This window comes from Artemia sp. Qi Xiang Cuo, chromosome 9, assembly GCF_049724085.1.
Source record: "Artemia sp. Qi Xiang Cuo chromosome 9, ASM4972408v1, whole genome shotgun sequence".
Taxonomy (NCBI): Eukaryota; Metazoa; Arthropoda; class Branchiopoda; order Anostraca; family Artemiidae; genus Artemia; species Artemia sp. Qi Xiang Cuo.
The window spans coordinates 481,981-506,735 of NC_142802.1; the positions used below are offsets into that span (position 1 = coordinate 481,981).

The window sequence follows — 24,755 nt, forward strand, 5'->3', positions numbered from 1 at the left end:
CGTTTGAAAATAGAATTGATCACTTGCCAAGTTTTTTGAATATCTTTCCCACAATTTGCGAATTTTTTGGAGTAATAAATGAATTTAGCCTTCCGGCATAAAGAACTTACAACATTCCTGTAGAGTTTGATTGCTGAAGAAAATAAGAACCATAAACTCCCCCAGGACAATACTTACAACGCCTATCCCCCGAACTCTGGGGGGCGTTTTTGATATCTAATTTTTGAACAATTTCCAAAACACTGGCTATCTCAAAGTTTGTAGAGGACAGGTTTGGGAAAAAAAAGCGTGGGAGGGGCTACTTAAACTCTCTTGACTCTTGCAAATAGAACAAAACCTTCCGATTTTAATTCAGACGATTCATCTATGAAGTTAACACGTGCAATTCATTTATTCTGACATTAAAAGAATTTAGAGCATAACTAAGATCACCAGCCCATGGGCCCTGGGGGGGGAGGCTGTATTGACACTGGATTTTTTCTTATCCGACCTTTGAACTATATTTAACAGGATTTCTATCTCAAAATTTTCATCAGATGGGCTGGGGGATAGCTGCCCTCGGATCTCTTTTGACTATTAAAAAGTGAGCTCGAACTTTCAATGTCTAATCAAATGAGCCCTCTCTGAGGTTTTTACGAGCATCCCTTTCATACGAAAAATATATGCCCCAGGGCATAAATTACAATGCCTGCCCCCGGGCCCTGAGGGGTTTTTACAACACCTGAGTTTTTGTTATCTGAATTTTGAGAAATTGTTCACTTTATGCCTATTTAGAAATTTTTATTGGATGCATTTGAGGAAATATGGGCTTGGGGGAGCTAGTTGCATTCCAATCTCTTTTGACTCACAAAAACTTAACTACAACTTTCAATTTTCAATCAAATGAGCCATTTCTGAATTTTTTACGAGCATCCCGTCAATAAGAACCATATATTACCCAAGGGCATAACTTACAACACCTGCCCTCGGGCCCTGGGGGCTGTGTTGACCCCTAAGTTTTCGTTATGTGGTCTTTGAACTATTTAAGAAAAAAGTTATCTCAAAGTTCTTATCGGAAGGGTTTACGAAAAAAAGGGCGTGGAGGGGGGTGGGGGGGCTAGGGCCCTCCAATCTCTTTTGACTCTCAAAAAGTGAACTAGAGCTTTCAGTTTCCAATCAAATGATCCCTCTTTGAAGTTAATACGAGCATCCCTTCAATAAGACCCATATATGCCCCCAGGGCATAACTTACAACGCCTGCCCCCGGGCCCTGGTGGGTTGTGTCGAAACCGGAATTTTTGTTATATTATCTTTGAACTATTTTTAACAAAATAGCTATCTTAAAAATTTTTATTAGCTGCATTTGGGAAAAAAGGGTTTGGGGGGAGCTGGTTACCCTCAAATATCTTTTGACGCTTAAAAAGTGAACTAGAACTTTAAATTTCCAATCAAATGAGCCCTCTCTGAAGTTTATACGAGCATTCCTTCAATAAGAACCATATATGCCTCCAGTGTATAACTTATAACCCTTACCCCTAAAGATTGGGGGGGGAATGTCCTGCTCAAAAACATAATTTCCGGAAATTTCAACTACGTTTAACAAAATTGCTATACCAAAATTTTGATTGGATGTGTTTGGGGAAATGGTGAGCTTGGAAGGGGTGTCAGTTGCCTTACAATCACTTTCGACTATTAAAAACGGAACTAGCCATTTAAATTTCCAATCGAACGAGCCCTTTCTGAAGTTTCTACGACAACGTTGTCTATACAAAACCTTATACACCCCCAGGACATAACTTAAAACCCTTGCCCTAAGGGCTGTGGGGGAGTTGTCATCCTCAAAGACCTAATTTCCAGAACTTAAAACTATGTTAAATAAAATGGCTATCTCAAAATTTTGATTGGATGTGTTTGGGGAAAAGATGGGCGTGGGGGGGGCTAGTTGCCCTCAAATCACTTTCTACTATTAAAAAGTCCACTAGCCCTTTGAATTTCCAATCGAATGAGCCTTTTTTGAAGTTTCTAAAGACAACACCTTCTATAAAAACCTTATATGCCCCCAGGGCATAACTTAAAACCCTTGCCTTGAGGGTTAGGGGAGAGTATCCTCCTCAAAAACATATTTTCTATATCAAAATCAACTACGCTTAACACAATGGCTATCTTAAAATTTTGACTGGATGTGTTTGGGGGACGGATGGGCGTGGGGGGGGATAGTTGCCCTCCAATCACTTTTAACTATTAAAAAGGGCACTAGCCCTTTGAATTTCTAATCAAATGAGCCTTTTTTGAAGTTTCTACAAAAACACCTTCTATAAAAATTTTATATACCCCCAGGGCCTAAATTAAAACCCTAGCCCTGATGGTTGTGGGGAGTGTCCTCCTCAAAAATGTATTTTTTATCTGGAAATCAAGTACGCTGATCAAAATGGCTATCTCAAAATTTTGATTGGATGTGTTTTGGGAAATGATGGGCGGGGGGGGGCTAGTTTCCCTCTAATCACTTTCGGCTATTAAAAAGGGCACTAGCCCTTTGAATTTCCAATCGAATGAGCCTGTATTGAAGTTTCTAGGACAATACCTTCTATACAAACCGTATATGCCCTCAGGTTATAACTTACACCCCTTGCCCTGAGGGTTGTGGGGGAGTGTCCTCCTCACAAATATATTTTCTATCTGGAAATCAACTACGCTGAACAAAATGGCTATCTCAGTATTTTGATTGGATGTGTTTGGGGGAATGATGGGCGTGGGGGGGCTTGTTGCCCTCCATTCATTTTCGACTATTAAAAAGGGCACTAGAACTCTCGATTTCCAATCGAATGAGCCGCCTTTGAAGTTTCTATGACGACCCCTTCCATATGAAGTGCCTCTGGCAAAAAAATAATAATAATAAATAAATAATAAAATATTGGAGCCGTATGTCCTTTACTATAGGCAACGCTACAGTGTTGCCTCTGATACAAGATCCACCCAACAATAGACGATCAGGACCAGAAAAGCCCTCAAGTACCCCGCAGAAAGTCGTTACTTAGGGATTGGCCTTTGGGTGTTCCTTTATTAATTCATAAAGCTCTCAATAGTCTTTCGCCAGCCATGCAGTTGGCCAATTTTAGTGTTACAATTTTAATTCCCAAAAAATCTCAAGTAAGACCAGTTTTCAGTAAAGTGCAAGTTTTTCAGGCTTCTATGAGTTTGGGGGAATATTTTTAGTCAGTTTATTTGAACCAATATTTCAGATATATGTTGCATAAACTGCGAAGCACTAATTTTTGTTCGTTAGAAGTTTCATCTTCACTCTTTACTTCTATCGGAAAAACTTTGTTTTCTTTAGTTAATATTCAATTAAATTGGTTTAGTCGTGTGAGGGTGACAAACATATAAGGACTGTTCCTCCATTACACCTGGTTCTTCAAGCTTTGTTAACTTATAAAGAAAATAAGAACGCAGGTCTGCGAATTTCTGCCTGTTAAACCAGTAAAATAAAGAAAAAAAAATATATACTGAAGTCTAGACCATCTTTTGTAAAATTAGGAAAACTAGAAACAGAGTTCAGCCCCCTTAAATCAGAATCCTGACATGCCCAGAAGAAGAAAATTTATTTCAAACAGAGCATTAATAAACTTTGAGTTGTAGTGCCAGCCAAGCTCACAAAAAGCCTTCTGACAGATATGTTTCAATTACGGAGTAATTAATCTCACAAACGAGAGTTTGCAAGATGCAAACACTTTTCAGTTCCACTCCTAATTACCTAAGCGCTGCCTAATAGCATGTAAAATACATTATTAAATCGTATGTCAGACTTTTTCTTATTCTTCTCTTTATTTTAGACGAAATGGGCTATGAAGAAGGAAGAGAATGTGTTAACTGTGGAGCTATATCAACACCATTATGGCGCCGCGATGGAACGGGCCACTACCTCTGTAATGCATGTGGGTTGTATCATCGGATGAATGGGCTTAATAGACCTCTTCTTAAACCTCCAAGGAGATTGGTGAGGAAATATCTGAAATGTACAATCTTTAAATAAACAAAACAATAATATTAATATTTGACGTTATTAAAAGAAATAAAAGAGCTGAAAAACTATAACGCTGTGATTATTTTGAAAACGAAAGATTTAAAACTATCAAAATCAATAAAAATAAAGACAAAATAAAAGTAGAAAAGACTAGAAGATAAATACCTCTAGAAATCCTCAAAAGTAAAAGCTGGAAAAATTATAAATTGAAGTAGTTTAAGATATTTGCATAGAATCAATAAATAAGCATTAGAAAATAAAGTAGAAAAAATATATCAGAAATAAGCATAAAATGAAAACGAGAATAATTAAAAAATGAAAAAAAAGAAAATACAAAATAGAACAGAATAATTTTAGTATAGGCTTAGAATGACTGGAAGCTGTTCAATAGTAAGATATAATTAAGTCTCATGTAGATCTTACTCTGAGAATAAACCACAGGCAAAAATATTTTGGGGTTAAAAAATTTTAGTGATTTTTTTTACTTTTCTCCTTTATATTTTTTTTTAAGTTCCGTATTTCCAAAATTGTTTTTTTTATTAAATACATTTTCATATATTTATATAGAATATTCTTTATCAGCAATAAAATTAATTCTTTATCAGCAATAAAACATCAATATTTCAAGATTTTCAGCAACGATCTAAGTAAGGTGAACATTTTTGTTCAAAAATGTAAGATCTTCGCAAAATATATATTTTTGGCTTAAATCAGCATTGGACCTATATGCCTTAGCTCTACAGGGGTCTAAAATCCCAGTCAACTGGATACTATGTACCCTAGGACACTGTGTATTGCCACCCCTGAACAAGAATCAAGATTCCCCAAAGGTCAGTCGAAAGCTCCCTCCCATAAAGTTAAAATAATAAGTGATTCTAAGACGCTACTAACGAATCCCCTCAGTTCCGGATACAGCAAAACTTCATCTAGTCTTTACATGAGTCAATATAAAAGTTTGTTTTTTAATAGACCGCTTCTCGTCGACTTGGCCTATGCTGCACAAACTGTGGCACATCAACTACCACTTTATGGCGACGGAATAATGAAGGAGAGCCAGTTTGTAATGCGTGTGGTCTCTATTACAAATTGCATGGTGTACACAGGCCCCTGGCAATGAGAAAAGATGGCATACAGACCAGAAAAAGAAAGCCAAAAAGTGGGTCTAGTACTCAAGAAAATGAGCTGAGTGCTATTAAAGAAGAAAAGTCTCGCAGCAGCACCCCGGCAGGTAGGCCCCTTCCCCTCCCCTCACTATTTTAGTCAGTATTTAATGTCTATTATCAGGCATAAAACTTCAAATTTTAAGAATAAAATTCGAGTATGCACAATGAACTAATGAGCATTAAAATGTACCTTCTTTAATGAAAAAAATGAATCGGAATAATTCTGTTAAAGAGGTCATCAATTCACCCGGAGAACCTGAAGAAACTAGCAAGCGGAAAAGAGGTTCACTAAAATGTGCTTACTCCAAACAAGTGCTTCCCTAACGCTATCACCAAGTCATTACCTAATTTGCCTCCGCACTCTTACATGACATTGGGTCAGAATTCCAAGATATGCAATATAATCAGAACAATTGAAAGGTCCAATAAATTTACCCCAGGGAAGATGGTAAGTGAAGCCGGGTGTCCAAGGGACTCGACAAATTTAAACTTCCGAAAGGGTTCATTATTCTCACTAAATCCACAATCTCTAATTTTTCGGAGCTTCCTGACATCACTCTGTCAATAATCAAATGCAATTTTCTGCAACTCTATCCCCCCCCCCCGGGTAGCCTCCTCATTGACCTTCCACCGCCAGAAAGCGTTACGTGCGTTGCATTAATTTTACCTTGTATTTGCCGGATTTGAAGAGGGTTTTTAAGTTTCAATTCGGATAATCCCTGATGTCCTCCAGCAAATATTCTTTTAACCTATCCTTATCTTGGCTGAGAGGGTGATACCTGCGGTAAGTGTTCTTAACGAAGCGCAACATATTACTACCCAATTTGGGTTGGAGTTGCAATTTTTTGTTTGACTCTTTTGAAATTGTTTTTTTTTCTGTGTCAACTCACTAAATTCTGTGTTTTTTTGTTTGTCGTATAAATTTGTTAGTTTTGAGAACCATATTTTTACCCCTTTTGAATGTTCAATTTATTGCTATATGCCATTCATATGACAGTGGAATAATGGAACATCAAAATTAACCCATCTCGTATACCCCTCTTTCCAGCCCCCTTAGGACATAAAGGTGGGATTGGGCAGAGTAAAAAGTCTAAAAAGATATTGTCATAGGACAACTGTTGGCGAAGCGGTAAGGACACTTGCCTGTGGCAGGGCTAACATATGTTTTAATCTTATATGTGACAATTTTTCCCATATATGGGACAAATTGTCCCATATATGGGACAATTTTTTTTACACATTCTCTTTCAAGTGTCCATTCATTTATAATACTCAATTCTCCTAAAATAAAAGAGAACAAAATATAATAATAGTTTTTTCAATGCAATTTTCTTCCTCTATAGGGGAATAAAACCACTTGTCTATTCACTTCAACAATCAGGGGTCAACATTTCTATTCTCCCAGTTATTAATCTATTTAACATTACTTATTATGAAAAATCTACTTAGAAGCTTTATCAACTGGACGAGTTTTCTGAAATAAGACTTTTTCCTTCTCGTGTCGATTTCTTTTGAAGATATCTTAACTCTTTCTAATTCATAGCACTTTGATTTTATCAGCCTACACAACATAGAATTCTTTTTGTTATTATCATTTTAGGTAAAGTGGGTCACAAAATCAAATAGTTCGTGGTAACGCACTGTAAGTAAGGAGCGACCCGGCTAAATAGTAACCGAAAACGTAAAAAACGGGATTTTGATACCAATAGATACATCAAAAGAATCAGATTTTAAAAAGATCACGTTTAGTCCTACCTATCAAAAGTTACGCTGAGAAAATGTGGCATATTTTCGAAAAAAGGGGGAAAGACCCCCTAAAAGCTATAGGACCTAAATCAAAATCACACCATCAGATTCAGCGTATCAGAGAACCCTTCTGTAGAGGTTTCAAGCTCCTATCTGCAATAATGTGGAATTTTGTATTTTTTGCCAGAAGAAAGATCACGGATGTGTGTTTATTTGTTGTTGTTTTTTCCAGGGGTGATCGTATCGACACAGTGGTCCTATAATATCTTGGGAGGGCTCATTAGAACGGAAATCAAAAGTTCTAGCGCCCTTTTTAAGTGACCAAAAAAAATGGAGGGCAACTAGACCCCCTCTCACGCTCATTTTTTCCCAAAGTCACCCGATCAAAATTTTGAGATAGACAATTTGTTCAGCATGGTCGAAAATATAATAAATACGTCTTTTAGGATAACTTAATCCCCCAAAGTCCCTGGGGGTAGGGCTGAAAGTTATGAATTTTACCCGATGTTTACATATAGTATTGGTTATTGGGAAGTATACAGACGTTTTCAAGGGGGATTTTTTTTCTGGTACTGGGGGGTCGGGGGTTTTGTGGCAGGATCTTTCCATGGAGGAAGTGTTCATGGGGGAAGGGAAGTTGCTATGAAGGGGGTGCTGGATTTCCCAGCATTATTTTAAAAAACGATCAGAAATTAAATAAAAAAATAAACAAGATTTCAACTGAAAATAAGGAGTAACATCAAAACTTAAAACGAACACAAATTATTAAGTATATGATTGGGTTCGCCCCCTAGTCAATAACTCCCTCATTAAGCCAAAGATTTTTTAGTAATTTAATAAGATATATTTATTATAATTAAAGGCCTTTGTGATTAAGGGGTAATTTTTAAAGAATTTGAAGAAAATTCAAAATTTAGGGTAAAGAGCGAGGTATTGAATAGGGGGCGAACCCCCTAATATACGTATTAAAAATATATTGATATAGAAGTTCGTTGCGTAAGTTAATTCGTAAGTTACGTATATTTATTACAAATAAACACGTTCGTAAATAAAACTAAACAACTTTCGAGAAAGCCATTTAACCAAATAAAAGTAAAACTAATATGCAAATTTTTTCTTAATTATTCATGTAAGGTGAGCCAAAATCAAAACCTCAATTAATTCAAAAACGTGTAAAAATTAAATAAAAAAAACAAGTTTTTTTAACCGAAAGTAAGGAGCAAAATTTAAACTTAAAACGAACATAAATTATTCCATATATGAAAGGGGCTGTCCCCTCCTCAACGCGTCGCACTTTACGCTAAAGTTAGACTCTTTCTCATGACTCTATTTTTTAAAACAATAAAAAAATATAGCGTAAAGAGCGAGGCGTTGAGGAGGGGACAGCCCCTTTCATATACGGAATAATTTCTGTTCGTTTTTTTTATTTAATCGGAATCAGGTATAAATCTAAGAGAGGCATTTGGAAACCTCTAAACATTAGAAATATTTAAAGCTTTGAATCTAAATAGAACACACTCCAATGAAATTGTTAAAATCGGTCGTCTTAAATCATCTTATAACAAAAAAATTTGCATATTGAAATAAACTAATTTTAAATGTACAATACATTGCTAATAGTTGGAAAATACTTTTAACTGATCATCATTTGATACAGTTTTAATGAGGACATTAATAATATAATTAATTGAAGACAACAAAGTTTTTTCTGACGGAAGTAAAGAGCGAATGTGTAAGTTCTAACGAACAAAACTTAGTGCTTCGTAGTTTATGCAACATATATGTGCAATATCGCTTCAAATAATTGACTGAAGTTAACTAATTTCACGGCCGGTGAAAGACTATTGAGAGTATAATAAATTACTTTTTATTTTCTGCAGGGTGATTGTGGACTTCTCTGCTCCTAATCATATTTTGTTGAGTCGATTTTGTGCTTTCAGTAAAGGGATGGAGGAAGAGTATACAAGAGGGAGGATTGAATAACCCAGGTGGAAGGTTTTTGACCATGGAGATTATGATGGTCAAGGCCGTACCCAGGATTTTTTTTGGAGGGGATTTTACTCAAGAATTTTTTTTTTGGGGGGGAGGGGGGGGGTTAAACAAAAAACTCAAAAACGCATACAAAATTTGTTCATGTCCATTTTTGTTATGTTTTCACGAGTCAGACAAACATTTCAGGGGGGGTTCAAACCCTCAAACCCCCCTCTAGATACGACCTTGATGATGGTATGCTTTTCATGCTTCCTAGCCTTTCAACTCCACGTACGGTACCAAAAAGTAAAATTTTCGGTGCTATATGGCACTTTTTGACGGTGTTAATAATGTGAATTTATAAAAAGGACCGAAGATGTAAAAATTAGCTTTTAAATGATATCTTAAACAGCTCTTTATGATGATGCAGAAACATGCTGGTTCTGTTAGTCACCTGGCAATTTATCAAAAATATTGAGAGGCTGCATGCAAGAAGGAAACATACAAGAGGGGGTCGTTTGTAAACCTAATTTTTAGGGTTTTCAACCATGAAGATTGTGATAGCACCATTTTCATTCATCCCCACCTAATTATTCCAGAAATGGCACAGAAGATGCCGTTTTTGGGTGCAATATAGCACTTTGTGATGGGGTTATCAATTCAAATTTTAAAAATCGGGCAGATATAAAATTAACGTTCAAATGACAACTTAAAAAGCTCTCTATAATGTTCCAGTGCCGTGCTACCGGCGGCGATAAAAAACAAGAAAAAAAAAGAAATATTGCTGCTACCAATACAAAAAAGTGATAGGCTACTCCTTGTTGTTCATAGTTGGGGGCTGAAGTTTACCTACATCGGGTTTTCGACAATGGCAGTTCCAATGGTGTTTTTTTTTAAATTAATCTCCAAGAAGGATCAATAATTCTAATAAATTGTAAGATGCTAATGCAGTAGTAGCAATAATTGCTTAAGAGCCATTCACACTGAAATTTTATTTTTCGTTGGACCATAGACTTACTAACTTATAGCTCGTTAATACATTAATAATTTATTACATAATTAATTAAGTGGTACAGCTTACGTATTTCATGGGCGAAATAATTATAAATTCAATCAATTCAAATAACATATCTATGGTTTGAATTGTGGATAGTTAAACCCATTTTTTTGTAAGATAAGTGGTAATGTACGGATTAATTTTTGAATCCCTTAGTTTTGCCAAAATATTAGTGTTAAAAATTCCAATTTGGAACTAAAACTGGGTAGAAATACTTCATGCTTCGTTTGAAGCACTTTCAAATCGTGTAGCCCTCTCTGACCGGATAAGGTCAAGAGGAGGGGGAGCAAGGGGTAACTCAGGGATTATCCGGTTAGGAAAATACAGTTCTCTTTCTATACCTGGATACTGGACAGAGGGATATCTAGAACAGATAAACCCTTCTGGCAGCAGAAGTTCAATAGATAGGTGTTTGAAGGGAGGGAGAGGTTTCAGATATTCGTTTTGAACTATTGGTAGGATGATGTCAGGAAGCTCTGAAAAAAGGGATTTGAGGTTGGTAGAGAACTGTGAATCCTTCAAGCTTTTTGTATGGTTTGAGTCCCTTAGCCCTGTAACTACAATTAACATTTTTCCCCCGAGGCAAATATTTATGGCCTTTAAACTGTTCTGATTAAACTATCCATCTTGATATTTTGACCCGATACCACGTGAAGGTGGGGGGGGGGAGGTTCTTAATAGGGCGGTAGCCATGGTAATCCTGCTATCTTGAAAAGTTAGCTATCTTCAGTATGATATATTATCTGGGATTATCATGGTCGAAGGGATAGTTGCAGCCTAGTGAAGCGCGACCAGTGGCCCATAGTAAGCAAAAGTTTAAAAACGAGTTTTTTAAATAATCGTCTGGTGGGGGAAATGCCATTTATACCTAATTCACGAATGGTAACTATTATTTCGATTAAATGTGATAGTAGAATGTTATTATGGAAACAAGTTCATTTTGGAAACAAAACGAACAGAAATTACAGTAAATAACTGAGTCAAACTCAAAACTAGCAAAAATTAACATGAGTAAGGCTGAAAACCCCCATGGCCTCACAAGACCAGTGTAAAATTTGCACTTTAGTGAAAAAAAAAACAACAAATGATCGTGAATTATCAGTTTAATATACATATCCTGATATTTATTCCTTAAAGTTTTAATATTTTTTTATTTATTAAAGTAAATTATTTATTAAAGTTTTTTTTATTAAAAAAAAGGGAAAATATTTTAAGTTTATTTTGTTTTCTGCTCATTTTGAGTTTGACTGGGTTATTTGTTGTAATTTGTGTCCGTTTATGAGTTTCATTTATTTATTGATGGTGATTTGTGGTAGTTATACGATTGGAAGGCTATTTGACTGTATTTCTACTCATTTTGGTTTAGTGGTGCTCTTTACATTTCTTTGAAAGACTTGTTTTGTGGGAAAAGTTTTTAAAATTTATCTCTGTGCATTTTTTACTGACATAGTCTTTTCATGAAAAAAAATAGCATTTTACATCTTTTCGTTTTTTTTCTATAAGAATCCATAGTTTGGCTTGCTCTTTGTATGTTGGAGAAATATTTTCAACCATTTTTAATCCTGACACAAATAGTATTGTTTAATTTAAGTTTATACCTCATCAAGTTGACCTGAAAAATAAAAATTAACATCACTCCCAAAAAGTTCTATCTATGCTTTTTGACAACCTGGATACATTTGCATTTTTTGATTTATTTAAACTGTAAGAGCAACAGCAGTAATAGTAATAGCCCGAAACTTTCAATTATAGCCCCCGGTCGTTCTCGATATATTGCTGAGGTTCCTTATTGGTAAACATACAGAAAGTGCCTTTTGATTTAGTTTTAAAGCACAATGGACCAATTTTTTAATTATGGGGGGTTGACATACCCAATATACCTAGACATAGCCGGTGGAATGTTCTACTATGCTGAACAAAATGGCTGTCTCAAAATGTTGATTGGATGTCTTTGGAAAATGCTTGCCCTCCAATCTCTTTTTACTCTTAAAAAGGGCACTAGAACTTCTAATCTTTAATCGAATTAGCTCCTTTAAAAGTTCCAATGATGTTTTTAGCTATTATAGAGCGGCGCTGTCCATGATGTTGCTTATAAGTCCTTTTGAAAAACTGCATGTAGTTTTTTTTTAATTGATACCCCCCTAAACGTTTACTAAAAGTTTCACCTTAATACCCTTAAACTCATTAGTTACAGTAACTATATTGGTACTATTAATAGTATATGTATTGCCTTTTGATTATTTCAACATCATTCCCATCAAGTCCTGGAAATTTCAACTTAATGCAATTAGCCGTTTCGAAGATATTGCTGATATATTCTTTTGATAACCTATATATTTATATTCTTTTTTGAGTTGCAATAGAGGTGGTAGTTGAAGTAGCAGCAGTAGTAGTAGTAGTAAAAGTAGCAGTGGTAGTAGCATTAGTAGTAGCATCCACATATTGGCTTTTAGTCAATTGATCTCCCCCTTTAAGCATTTTCTGAAAGTTCCAACTTAATACTTAAATCCACTCTTCAGATGCGCTCTTTTGACAATATGCATGCACATAGTGTTTTTTTGTTCACTTCAAATTTCCCCTAAATATTTTAGATGTAGTACTGTCCTTGTAGTAGTAGTAGCCTCCATTGCCTCCATTTATGGAGATTCCATGGACTTCTTGCTGTCCGGTTCTAAGCCGGCTTCAGCACTTCGGTGTAGACTTGAGAAGATATGTGATCCCCGTCCTGCACTGGTATCCGGGATCATTGCTTTTCCCGAGGCCAAAATAATTTCAATGATTTAAAGAACATGAAATTGGAACTTGGAATGTTACGACGTTAAAAAATGACCATCGTATCTACATTTTGACTGACGAATTCAGACGATTCGAACTGGACTTATTAGGAGTTTCAGAAACTCATATCCCAGGGGTAGGAAGCATGAAATTAGGTGACATAGAATTTGTTTACTCAGGCATGAAGGATGGGGTACATAGACATGGAGTAGGGCTCATGATGAATAAGAAATCTGCTAAGTCTTGTTTAGGGAAGATATTAATAATAGAATACTAATTGCTCTTTTATGACTGAAAAGTTCAGGGTATCAGTTATAGTAGTATATGCCCCTGTAGAACCGACTGACGGAGATACCAGTGACTCAGATGGATTTTAATTACAGTTATAGGAGCAAATAGAGAGCGTCCCAGGTAGAAATATGATGATTTTACTAGGAGATTTTAACGCCTTGGTCGGTAGATATAGGGATAGATGGTATCCTAGCTTAGGTAAATTAGGTACAGGAAAAGAAAGCAGTAATGAATACAGACTTTTGCAATTTTGTAGGTATAACAATCTAGTTATAACCAATACGGTGTTTGGTCATAAATGGCTCATAAGTTAACATGGTATTCACGTGATGGTAAAACAGTAAACCTTATTGATTATGTTATTGTAAACCGAAGACTGGCAGGATCAATACAAGATACTACGGTATATTGGAGTGCGGTTATTGATGTTAAAAGTGAAGATCATCATCTAGTAGTATCAAAGGTTAATTTAAAGCTGAAATTTCGGAAGGGTAACAACCTCCCGGTAAGTTATGATGTTGGTAGACTCCGTGATGAGAATTTGAGAGAAACTTTCCAGGAACAGTTGAATACTAAACTTAATAGTTTAAAATTTGATAATGTGGAAGTTGGTTGGAATAGTTTTAGAAAAATAATTTGTCAAGCTGCTGAAGGTGTCTTAGGGAAGAAAGCTAGGACTGCAGCTAAGAATCATAGGCAGCGCAATAGCGCTGCCTAAGTAAAGAACGATGTGGGCACAATGTATTGTTTATTTCTTGGTCTTAGACCAGGACACTTCGTATCGAAGGAGTTGTCGTAGAAACTTCGCAAAGGGGTCATTTGATTGGAAATTGGAGTGGCTAGCGCCCTTTTTAATAGTAGAAAGCGCTTGGAGGGCAACTAGCCCCCCCCCCCCATGCCTATCATTCCCCCAAACACATCCAATCAAAATTTTGAGATAGCCATATTGTTCAGCGTAGTTGATTTCCAGATAGAAAATATATTTTTGAAGAGGTCACTGCCCCACAACTCTCAGGGCAAGGGTTTTAAGTTATGCCCTGAGGGCACATAAAAACGATGTTGGCAAAATGTATTATTTATTTTTTTTTTTCTTTAGACCAGGGCACTTCATATCGAAGAAGTTGTCGTAGAAACTTCGAAAAGGGCTCATTCATTTGGAAATTGGAGTGGCTTGTGCTTTTTTAATAGTCGAAAGTGATCGGAAGGTAACTAACACCCCTTCTACGCCCACCATTTCACGAAACACGTCCAATCAAAATTTTGAGATAGCCATTTTGTTAAGCGTAGTTGATTTCCAGATAGAAAATATGTTTTTGAGGAGGACACTCCCCCACAACACTCAGGGCAAGGGTTTTAAGTTATGCCCAGGGGGCATATAAGGTTTTTATAGAAGGTGTTGTCGTAGAAACTTCAAAACAGGCACATTCCATTGGAAATTCAAAGGGCTAGTACCCTTTTTAATAGTCAAATGTGATTGGAGGGCAACTAGCCCCCCCCCCCCGCCCATCATTGCCCAAAACACATCCAATCAAAATTTTGAGATAGCCATTTCGTTCTGCGTAGTTGATTTCGAGATAGAAAATATGTTTTTGAGGAAAACACAACCCTCAGGGCAAGGGTTTTAATTTATGCCCCGAGGGCATATAAGAACGATGTTGGCACAATGTATTATTATTTTTTTTTTCCTTTAGAGCAGGGCACTTCGTATCGAAGAAGTTGTCGTAGAAAGTTCGAAAAGGGCTCATTCAATTAGAAATTGGAGTGGCTTGGGCCCTTTTTAATAGTCAAAAGTGATTGGAGGGCAACTAACACCCCTTCCACGCCCATCTTTCCCCCAAACACATCCAATCAAAATTTTTAAATAGCATTTTATTCAACGTAGTTTTAAGTTCTGTAAATTAGGTCTCTGAGGATGACAGCTCTCTCACAGCCCTCAGGCCAGGGGTTGTAAGTTATGCTCTGGGGGCATATAAGATTTTTAAGATAGGGGCATATAAGATTTTAAGATAGAACGCGTTATCGTAGAAACTTCAAAAAGGGCTCATTCGATTAGAAATTTAAATAGCTAGTGCCCTTTTCAATAATTGAAAGTAGTTGGAAGGCAACTAATACCTCTTCCACGCCCACCATTTCCCAAAACACATCCCATCAAAATTTTGAGATAGCCATTTTGTTCCACGCAGTTTAAAGTTCAGGAAATTATTGCTTTGACTAGGACGCCCCCCTCCCCATCACAGTCTTCAGGGCAAGGGTTATAAGTTATGCCCTGGGGGCATATAATTTTTTATTGAAATCTTTGTCGTAGAAACTTGAAAAAGGGCTCATTCGATTGGAAATTCAAAGGTCTAGTCCCCTTTTTAATAGTCGAAAGTGATTTGAGGGCAACTGACCCTCCTCTCTCGCCCACCTTTACCCCAAACACATCCGATCAGAATTTTTAGATAGCCATTTTGTTCAGCGTTGTTGATTTCCAGATAGAAATTATGTTTTTGAGGCCTCCCCACAGCCCTCATGGCAAGAATTGTAAGCTATGCCCTGGGGACAAGTAAGGTTTTTATAGAACGCGTTGTCGTAGAAACTTCAAAAAGACCTTATAAATTTGAATAAAGCAAAAAAAAATCCTTTGAGAAATTTATGACCGTTAATGAAAATATTTATTAACGTTATAGTTTCATACTGTTTCATACTGTATTGCTAAAAATAAAATGCTCTTCGCCATTGGAGATGATCTTGTATTGCCTGCTGCTATTTGTAGAAAAATGGTTGGAATACTAGATGAAAGTAAATAGGCCAATGGTAAATTCAAAATTTCTTTGTCAAACGACACTGTTTCGAACTGAATTTCTGATATAGACAAGGACCAACTAGTGCAACTTGTTCCAAGAATTAAAGAAAGCCCAAAATTTTCAATTCAGTTGAACGAAACAACTGATATTACTAAATTGGCTCAGTTGTTAGTAAATGTCAGGTACATTTATATAGATTCGTGGAGGAAGAATTGTTGTTTTTTTGTCCTATGAAAGACCATATTATAGGGAAAGACATATTGTTAAGTTGACAAATTTTAATACTGAAGGTTTGGAAAGGAAAAATTGCTGTTGGATATGCACAAAGGGTGTAAGAGCAATGACGATTGATTTTGAATAATATTTTTCAAGCTGCTCATTATGGTCATACAACTTTTACTCACTGCATTATTCTCCAAGAGGCCCTTGCAGCAAAAAAATTAGCACCAGAATTAAACGATGTGCTTCAGGATACTGTTAATATTATAAATTTTATAAGAGCCCTTAACCGCCGTTTATTTTCAAATCTCTGTAAGGATACGAATTCCAACTACACAACTTTTTTATTACATGCAAAAGCATAATGGTTGTGCAGAGGTTGAAGTTTAAGAATATTATTGTTATTAAAGGACGGAAACAAAATATTTTTAACCTAACGAAAATGTTTAAAAATGACTTATGACTATCCAAGTTGTGTTATTTGTCGGATATCTTTGCAAAATTAAACAATCTCAACTTGCCTCTCCAAAAAAAATTAATTTATTTACTCCAAATGATAAGAAGAATGTTTTATAAAGGACAACATCAACATTTGGTAAGCTATCTAGAAAAACAATTGTGGTAGAAAATAGTAGAAAAAACCTAATAAATAAATAATCAAAAAATATTTATTCTTCTTTTTGTTTTACACTTATACGGGGTCGCCAGAAAACTAGGAATCATAAATGAGGCCGTGAATGAAAAAAGTTTAAGAAGCCCTGTTCTATACGAAGAACATTGTTATTGGTAATAAAAATAACAAACGAAAAACATACCATAGGCAGCACAATAGCGCTGCCTAAGTAAAGCACGATTTAGCACATTGCATTATTTTTTTTTCTTGGTCTTAGACCAGGGCACTTTGTATTGAAGGGTTGTCGTAGAAACTTCGCAAAAGGGCTCATTCGATTGGAATGCCTAATGCCCTTTTTATAAGTCGAAATTGATTGGAGGGACGCTATCCCCCCCCCAAATGCCCATCATTCCCCCAATAACATCCAATCAAAATTTTGAGATAGCCATTTTGTTCAGCGTAGTTGATTTCCTGATAGAAAATATGTTTTTGAGGAGGTCCCTCCCCCACAACCCTCAGGGCAAGGGTTTTACGTTATGCCCTGGGGCATATAAGAACGATGTTTGCACAATGTATTTTTTTTTCCTTTAGACCAGGGCACTTCGTATCGAAGAAGTTGTCGTAGAAACTTCGAAAAGCACTCATTCAATTGGAAATTGGAGTGGCTTGTGCCCTTTTTAATAGTCAAAAGTGATTGGAAGGCATCTAACACTCCTTCCACGCCCACCATTTCTCAAAACACATCAAAACAAAATTTTGAGATAGCCATTTTGTTCAGCGTAGTTGATTTCCAGATAGAAAATATGTTTTTTTGGAGGTCACTCCCCCCCCCAACCCTTAGGGCAAAGGATGTAAGTTATGCCCTGGGGGCATATAGGGTTTTTATAGAAAGTGTTGTCGTAGAAATTTCAAAAAATTCGATTAGAAATTCAAAGGGCTAGTGCCCTTTTTAATAGTTGAAAGTGCTTGGAGGGCAGCTAACCCCCCTCTCACGCCCATCTTTCCCCCAAACACATTCAATCAAAATTTTAAGATAGCCATTTTCTTCAAAGTAGTTGAAACTTCTGGAAATTAGCTCTTTGAGGATGACAACCCCCCCCCTTCCACAGCCCTCAGGGCAAGGGCTGTAAGTTATGCCCTGGGGGAATATGAGGCTTTTATAGACAGCGTTGTCGTAGAAACTTCAAAAAGGGCTCATTCGATTGGAAATTGAAATCGCTAGTGCCCTTTTTAATAGTCGAAAGTGATTAGAAGGCAACTAACACCCCTTCCACGCCCACCATATCCCCAAACTCATCCAATCAAAATTTTGAGATAGCCTTATTGTTCCACACAGTTTAAAGTGTAGGAAATTATACCTTTCAGCAGGGCACTCCCCCCATAGTACTCAGGGTAAGGGTTTTAAGTTATGCCCTGGGGGAATAAAATAACGATTTTGGCACAATGTATTAAATTATCTTTTCCTTTAGACCAGGGCACTTCATATCGAAGAAGTTGTCGTAGAAACATCGAATAGGTCTCATTCAATTGGATATCGGATTGGCTTGTGCCCTTTTTAATAGTCGAAAGTGAATGGAAGGCACCTAACACCCCTACCACGCCCACCATTTCCCGAAACACATCCAATCAAAATTTTGAGATATACATTTTGTTCAGCATAATTAATTTCCCGATAGAAAATATGATTTTGAGGAGGACACTCCCCCACAGCCCTCACGGCAAGGGTTGTAAGTTATGCCCTGGGGGCATATAAGGTTTTTATTGAAAGCATTGTCGTAGAAATTTCAGAAAACGCTCATTCGATTAGAAATTCAAAGGGCTAGTGCCCTTTTTAATAGTCGAAAGTGCTTGGAGGGCAGCTAAACCCCCTCTCACGCCCATCTTTCCCCCAAACACATTCAATCAAAATTTTAAGATAACCATTTTGTTCAACATAGTTAAAAGTTCTGGACATTAAGTCATTGAGGATGACAGCCCCCCTACAGCCCTCAGGGCAAGGGCTGTAAGTTATGCCCTGGGGGAATATAAGGCTTTTATAGAACGCGTTGTCGTAGAAACTTCAAAAAGGGCTCATTCGATTGAAAATTGAAATCGGTAGTGCCCTTTTTAATAGTCGAAAGTGATTAGAAGGCAACTAACACCCCTTCCACGCCCACCATATCCCCAAACTCATCCAATCAAAATTTTGAGATAGCCTTATTGTTCCACACAGTTTAAAGTGTAGGAAATTATACCTTTCAGCAGGGCACTCCCCCCATAGTACTCAGGGTAAGGGTTTTAAGTAATCCCTGGGGGCATAAAATAACGATTTTGGCACCATGTATTAAATTATCTTTTCCTTTAGACCAGGGCACTTCATATCGAAGAAGTTGTCGTAGAAACTTCGAAAAGGTCTCATTCAATTGGATATCGGAGTGAATTGTGCCCTTTTTAATAGTCGAAAGTAAATGGAAGGCAACTAACACCCCTACCACGCCCACCATTTCCCGAAACACATCCAATCAAAATTTTGAGATAGACATTTTGTTCAGCGTAATTAATTTCCAGATAGAAAATAGGATTTTGAGGAGGACACTCCCCCACAGCCCTCAGGGCAAGGGTTGTAAGTTATGCCCTGGGGGCATATATGGTTTTTATAGAAAGCGTTGTCGTAGATATTTCAAAAAACGCTCTTTCGATTAGAAATTCAAAGGGTTAGTGTCCTTTTTAATAGTCGAAAGTGCTTGGAGGGCAGCTAGCCCCCCTCTCACGCCCATCTTTCCCCCAAACACATTCAATCAAAATTTTAATATAGCCATTTTGTTCAACGTAGTTGAAAGTTCTGGAAATTAAGTCTTTGAGGATGACAACCCCCCCCCACACAGCCCTCAGGGCAAGGGCTGTAAGTTATGCCCTGGGGGAATATAAGGCTTTTTATAGAACGCGTTGTCGTAGAAACTTCAAAAAGGGCTCATTCGATTGGAAATTGAAATCGCTAGTGCCCTTTTTAATAGTCGAAAGTGATTAGAAGGCAACTAACACCCCTTCCACGCCCACCATATCCCCAAACTCATCCAATCAAAATTTTGAGATAGTCTTATTGTTCCGCACAGTTTAAAGTGTAGGAAATTATACCTTTGAGCAGGGCACTCCCCCCATAGTACTCAGGGCAGGGGTTATAAGTCCTGTCTTGGGAGCATGTAAGTTTTTATTGAAATATCTGTCGTGAAAACTCGAAAGAGGGCTCATTTGACTGAACATCCAAATGGATAGTGCCTTTTTTAATAGTCTTGAAAGTGAGTTGAGGGTAGTAAACCCCCCTCTCACGACCATCTTGTTCAAAAAAACATCCAAGCATAATTTTTTGATTGCCATTTTGTCTAGCGTATTTGATTTCCAGATAGAAAATATGTTTTTGAAGAGTACACTCCCCCACGGCCCTCAGGGCAAGGGTTGTAAGTTATGCCTTGGGGGCGTATAAGGTTTTTATAGAAAGTGTTGTCGTAGAAACTTCAAAAAAGGCTCATTCGATTGGAAATTCAAAGAGCTAGTGCCCTTTTTAATTGTCAAAAGTGATTGGAGGGCAACTATCCCCTCTCACGCCAAACTTTTCCCCAAACACATCTAACCAAATTTTAAGATGGCCATTTGTTCAACATAGTTGAAAGTCCTGGAAATTAGGCCTTTGAGGATGACAACCCCCCCTCCCCCCCACAGCCCTCAGGGCAAGGGTTGTAAGTTATGCCCTTGGGGCATGTAAGGTTTCTATAGAAAGCGTTGTCGTAGAAACTTCAAAAAGGGCTCATTCGATTGGAAATGAAATGGCTAGTGCCCTTTTTAATAGTCGAAAGTGATTGGAAGGCAACTGATACCCCTTCTATGCCCACTATTTCCCCAAAAACATCCAATCAAAATTTTGAGATAGCCATTTTGTTCCACGCAGTTTAACGTTCAGGAAATTATAGCATTGATTAGAACACTCTCCCCACAGTCTTCAGGGAAAGGGTTATAAGTTATTCCCTGGGGGTATATGAGTTTTTATTGAAATCTTTGTCGTAGAAACTTGAAAAATGGCTCATTCGATTGGAAATTCAAAGGGCTAGTGCCCTTTTTAATAGTCTCGAAAGTGATTTGAGGGTACATAACCCCCCTCTCACGCCCACCTTTTCCCCAAACACATCCAATCAAAATTTTTGGAGAGCCATTTTATTCAACATAGTTGAAAGTTTTGGAAATTAGGTCTTTAAGGATGACAACCCCTCCACCCCCACAGCCCTCAGGGCAAGGGTCGTAAGTTATTCCCTGGGGGTATATGAGTTTTTATTGAAATCTTTGTCGTAGAAACTTGAAAAATGGCTCATTCGATTGGAAATTCAAAGGGCTAGTGCCCTTTTTAATAGTCTCGAAAGTGATTTGAGGGTACATAACCCCCCTCTCACGCCCACCTTTTCCCCAAACACATCCAATCAAAATTTTAGATAGCCGTTTTACACAACGTAGTTGAAAGTTTTGGAAATAGAGTCTTTAAGGATGACAACCCCTCCACCCCCAGAGCCCTCAGGGCAAGGGTCGTAAGTTATGCCCTGGGGGCATATAAGGTTTTTATAGAAAGCGATGTTGTAGAAACTTCAAAAAGGGCTTATTTGATTGGAAATTGAAAGGGCTAGTGCCTTTTAATAATCGAAAGTGACTGAAGGGCAACTAACCCCCCTCTCACGCCCATCATTTCCCCAAACACATCCAGTCAAAATTTCGAGATATTTATTTTGTTCAACGCAGTAGAAAGCTCTAGAAATAAGGTCTTTTAGGATGATAGCCCTATCAGGGACCTCAGTACAAGGGTTGTAAGTTATGCCCTGGGGGCATATAAGGTTTATATAGAAAGTTGGTGTAAAAATTTCAAAAGGGGTTCATTTGATTGGAAATCTGAAATTGCACTTTTTAATGGTCGAAAGTGAGTGGAGAGTAGTTAACCCCCCTCTCACGCCCACCATGTCCCCAAACAGATTCAGTCAAAATTTAGTGATAGCCATTTGGTTCAACGTAGTTGAAAGTTCTGAAAATTATGTATTTTAGGATGACAAACCCCCCAGAGCCCCCAGGGCAAAGGTTGTAAGCTATGCCCTGGGGGAATATACGGTTTTTATAGAAAGAGTTGTCGTAGAAACTTCAAAAGGGACTCATTCAATTGGAACTTGAGAGTGCTAGTGTCCTCTTTAATAGTTGAAAGTGATTGGAGGGTAACTAACCCCCTCTCACAACCACCATTCCCCCTAACACCTCCAATCAATTTTTTCTGAGAGCCATTTTCTTCAACGGTGCAGAAAATTCTGGAGATTAGGTTTTTGAGGATGACAAACCCCCCCCCCCTCCCAGCACTCAGGGCAAAGGTTGTATGTTATGCCCTGGGGGCATATACGGTTTTTATTGAAAGCGTTGTCAAGCGTTGTGAAATTGAAAGGGCTAGTGCCTTTTTTAATACTTGAGAGTGATTGGAGAGCGACTAACGCCCCTCTCATGCCCACCATTTTCCCAGACACATCCAATCAAAATTTTGAGATGGCTATTTTGTTTAACGTAGTTGAAAGTTCTGGAAATTAGGTCTTAGAGAATGACAATCACCCTCACGCCATTAGGGTAAGGGTTGTAATTTATGCCCTGGGGGCATATAAGGTGTTTATAGAAAGTGTTACCGTAGAAACTCAAAAAGGGCTCATTCGATTGGAAATCCAAAGGCCTAGTGCCCTTTTTGATAGTCGAAAGTGATTGGCAGGCTTGACAATTTTATAGTAAAGATCGATATGAGTATAATGTATTATTTTGTTGTTGTTGTTTAGACCAGGACGCTTTGTATCGAAGGAGTTGTCGTAGGAACTTTGAAAAGGGCTCATTCGATTGAAAACAGAAAGGGCTGATGCCCTTTTTAATAGTCGAAAGTGATTGGAGGGAAACTAATCCCCCTCCCACAGCCACCCTCCTATTTGTCCATTATGTTTAAAAACTAAAAGTTGCCATAAGATTAAATCAAAATGAACTGTATTAATGCTAATCCTCAATAAGGCATCTTAGCAGTATCCCAACAGCAACTGAGGGTATTATGTTCAAACTTTCGGGGTTACTTCTGCTCTTAAAATATAGCCAAATCAAAATAGCGTAAGTGTATCCAAGCTATCAAAGAAAGTAAACAGATTTTTTTCGGAATGGTATCAAGTTTTCCATTTAAGGCCAACTAGAGGAGGTATTAAACTAAGTTAAACACTACTATTTGTGTCCAGATTTTTAAAAGGGTGTATGTTTTTAAAAATTGCTGAAAATTTTTCTCCAGCATACAAATAGCAGGCCAAACTATAAATTCTTAAAAAAAGAAAAGATTTAAAGCGTTTTTTTCTTATTCCCTGAAAAGTAGATTTAAAAATAAAACTAAAAGAAATTCGTTAAAAAAACTTTTTCCACAAAATAATTTTTTCAAAGGATATTAAAGAAATCCATAAAACAAAAAATGAGCAAAAATAAAACTAAATACTCCACCAAGCGTGAAACTACCACAGATCAAGATCGATAAATAAATGAAACCCAAAACGAACAGAAATTACAATAAATAACCGAGTCAAACTCAAAACGAACAGAAAGTAACATAATTTGGGCTCAAAACCCCTATGCCTTCCCAAAGGCAGAACATAATTTGCACTTTGCTGAAAAAATACAAATGAATGTGCATTTTCAGTTTAATATACATATACTGATATTTATTAATCAAAATGTTAATATTATTTGATTTATTAAAGTTACAAGAGTAAAAACATTTATAATTTTTTTTCAGTAAAGTGCAAATTATGTCCTGGCCTTGGGAAGGCATAGGGGTTTTTGAGCCCAAATTATGTCAATTTCTGCTCATTTTGAGTTTGACTCAGTTATTTATTGTAATTTCTGTTTGTTTTTGGTTTCATTTATTTATTGATGCTGATTTGTGGTAGTTTCACGCTTGGTAGATTATTTGATTTTATTTTGCTCATTTTTTGTTTAATGGAGTTTTTTATTTTTCTTTGAAAGACTTATTTTGTGGAAAAAGTTTTTTTTAATTAATATAATAATAATACAATGTCTCCAAATTGCTCTTTACGTAGGCAGCGCAATTGCGCTGCCTATGATAGCCAAATTTATCTTATGCGTAAATATCCTCTTAAACAAAAGCAAAAGAAAATTTTTAGATTTTGTCCGTCATGAGTCAGCCCAAAAATTTCGATCATCCCTTAGTTGTATGACTATCTACCTTAGTTTTACCCAAGGATGAATGGATGGATAGATGATAGAGTATTTATTAACAAGTGAAGATAACATCTTTTTTTTATAAAATCCCGAAAAAGGCCTTTTCTCCAGTTAGTAGGCTTGATAGCAATTTGATTTTAATTAAAAAAACTGAAATAACCAAAAAGAAACTGAAGCTAACCAACAAATATCAATTCCGCTTGTTAAATTTTTGCTATTAAAAACGAATACAACGGAAATTTTAGAGTCGACAAACTAGCGTGTTTAAAGCACTTATGACAGCGCACTTATTAAAAAGCTCTTTTTTTTCCTAGTCACTTCTCACATTCTTGGGGGGATTCGTTTAATTGGAAGTTCTATTGCTCTTTGTCAGATTCGAAAGCACATAGGAATATTAAGCACAGAATTAAAAGATTTAATTTTTAATAGGCACTTTGAGGCAGTAATATTAATAAATTTGAGATGTTGAAATCATAGGTCATTGAAAATCTTAAAATTAATTGTAATAAACATATGGAACGCCCTCTAATTTAGCAGCCCTAGTATTATTTACTAAAGAAAAATTTCCTAGTAAAATGAATCTACAAGACGTTGCGTGTGTTTTCTCGATCAAAACTTCGTTGTTCTACCACCAATTGATTTAGGACATATTCTCAATTTTGAATATTTCAGGTTTTTCCGTAACACTTTGAGTTTATCAGCCTACTAGACCTTCAATCTTACTTGATATTAAATAAAAAAGCAAGTTTTTTCAACTGAAAGTAAGGAGCAACATTAAAACTTAAAACCAACAGAAATTATTACGTTTATGAGGGGGTTCGCCCCCTCTTCAATACCTCGCTCTTTGAGCTGAATTTCGAATTTTGTTCCAATTCTTTAAGAATGGCCC

The 24,755-nt window shown here is 36.8% G+C and overlaps 1 protein-coding gene across 3 annotated transcripts in view; it reads left to right on the plus strand.

Moving 5' to 3' along the window:
* Positions 1-24,755, plus strand: part of LOC148948195 (GATA-binding factor 3-like) — a 98,281-nt gene that overhangs the window by 68,119 nt on the left and 5,407 nt on the right. For all 3 annotated transcript variants that reach the window (XM_089093810.1, XM_089093811.1, XM_089093812.1), the window contains exons 3-4: positions 3,810-3,973; positions 4,970-5,228. In XM_089093810.1, coding sequence (XP_088949936.1) covers positions 3,810-3,973; positions 4,970-5,228 — 423 coding nt within the window. The remainder of the gene's footprint in view (positions 1-3,809; positions 3,974-4,969; positions 5,229-24,755) is intronic.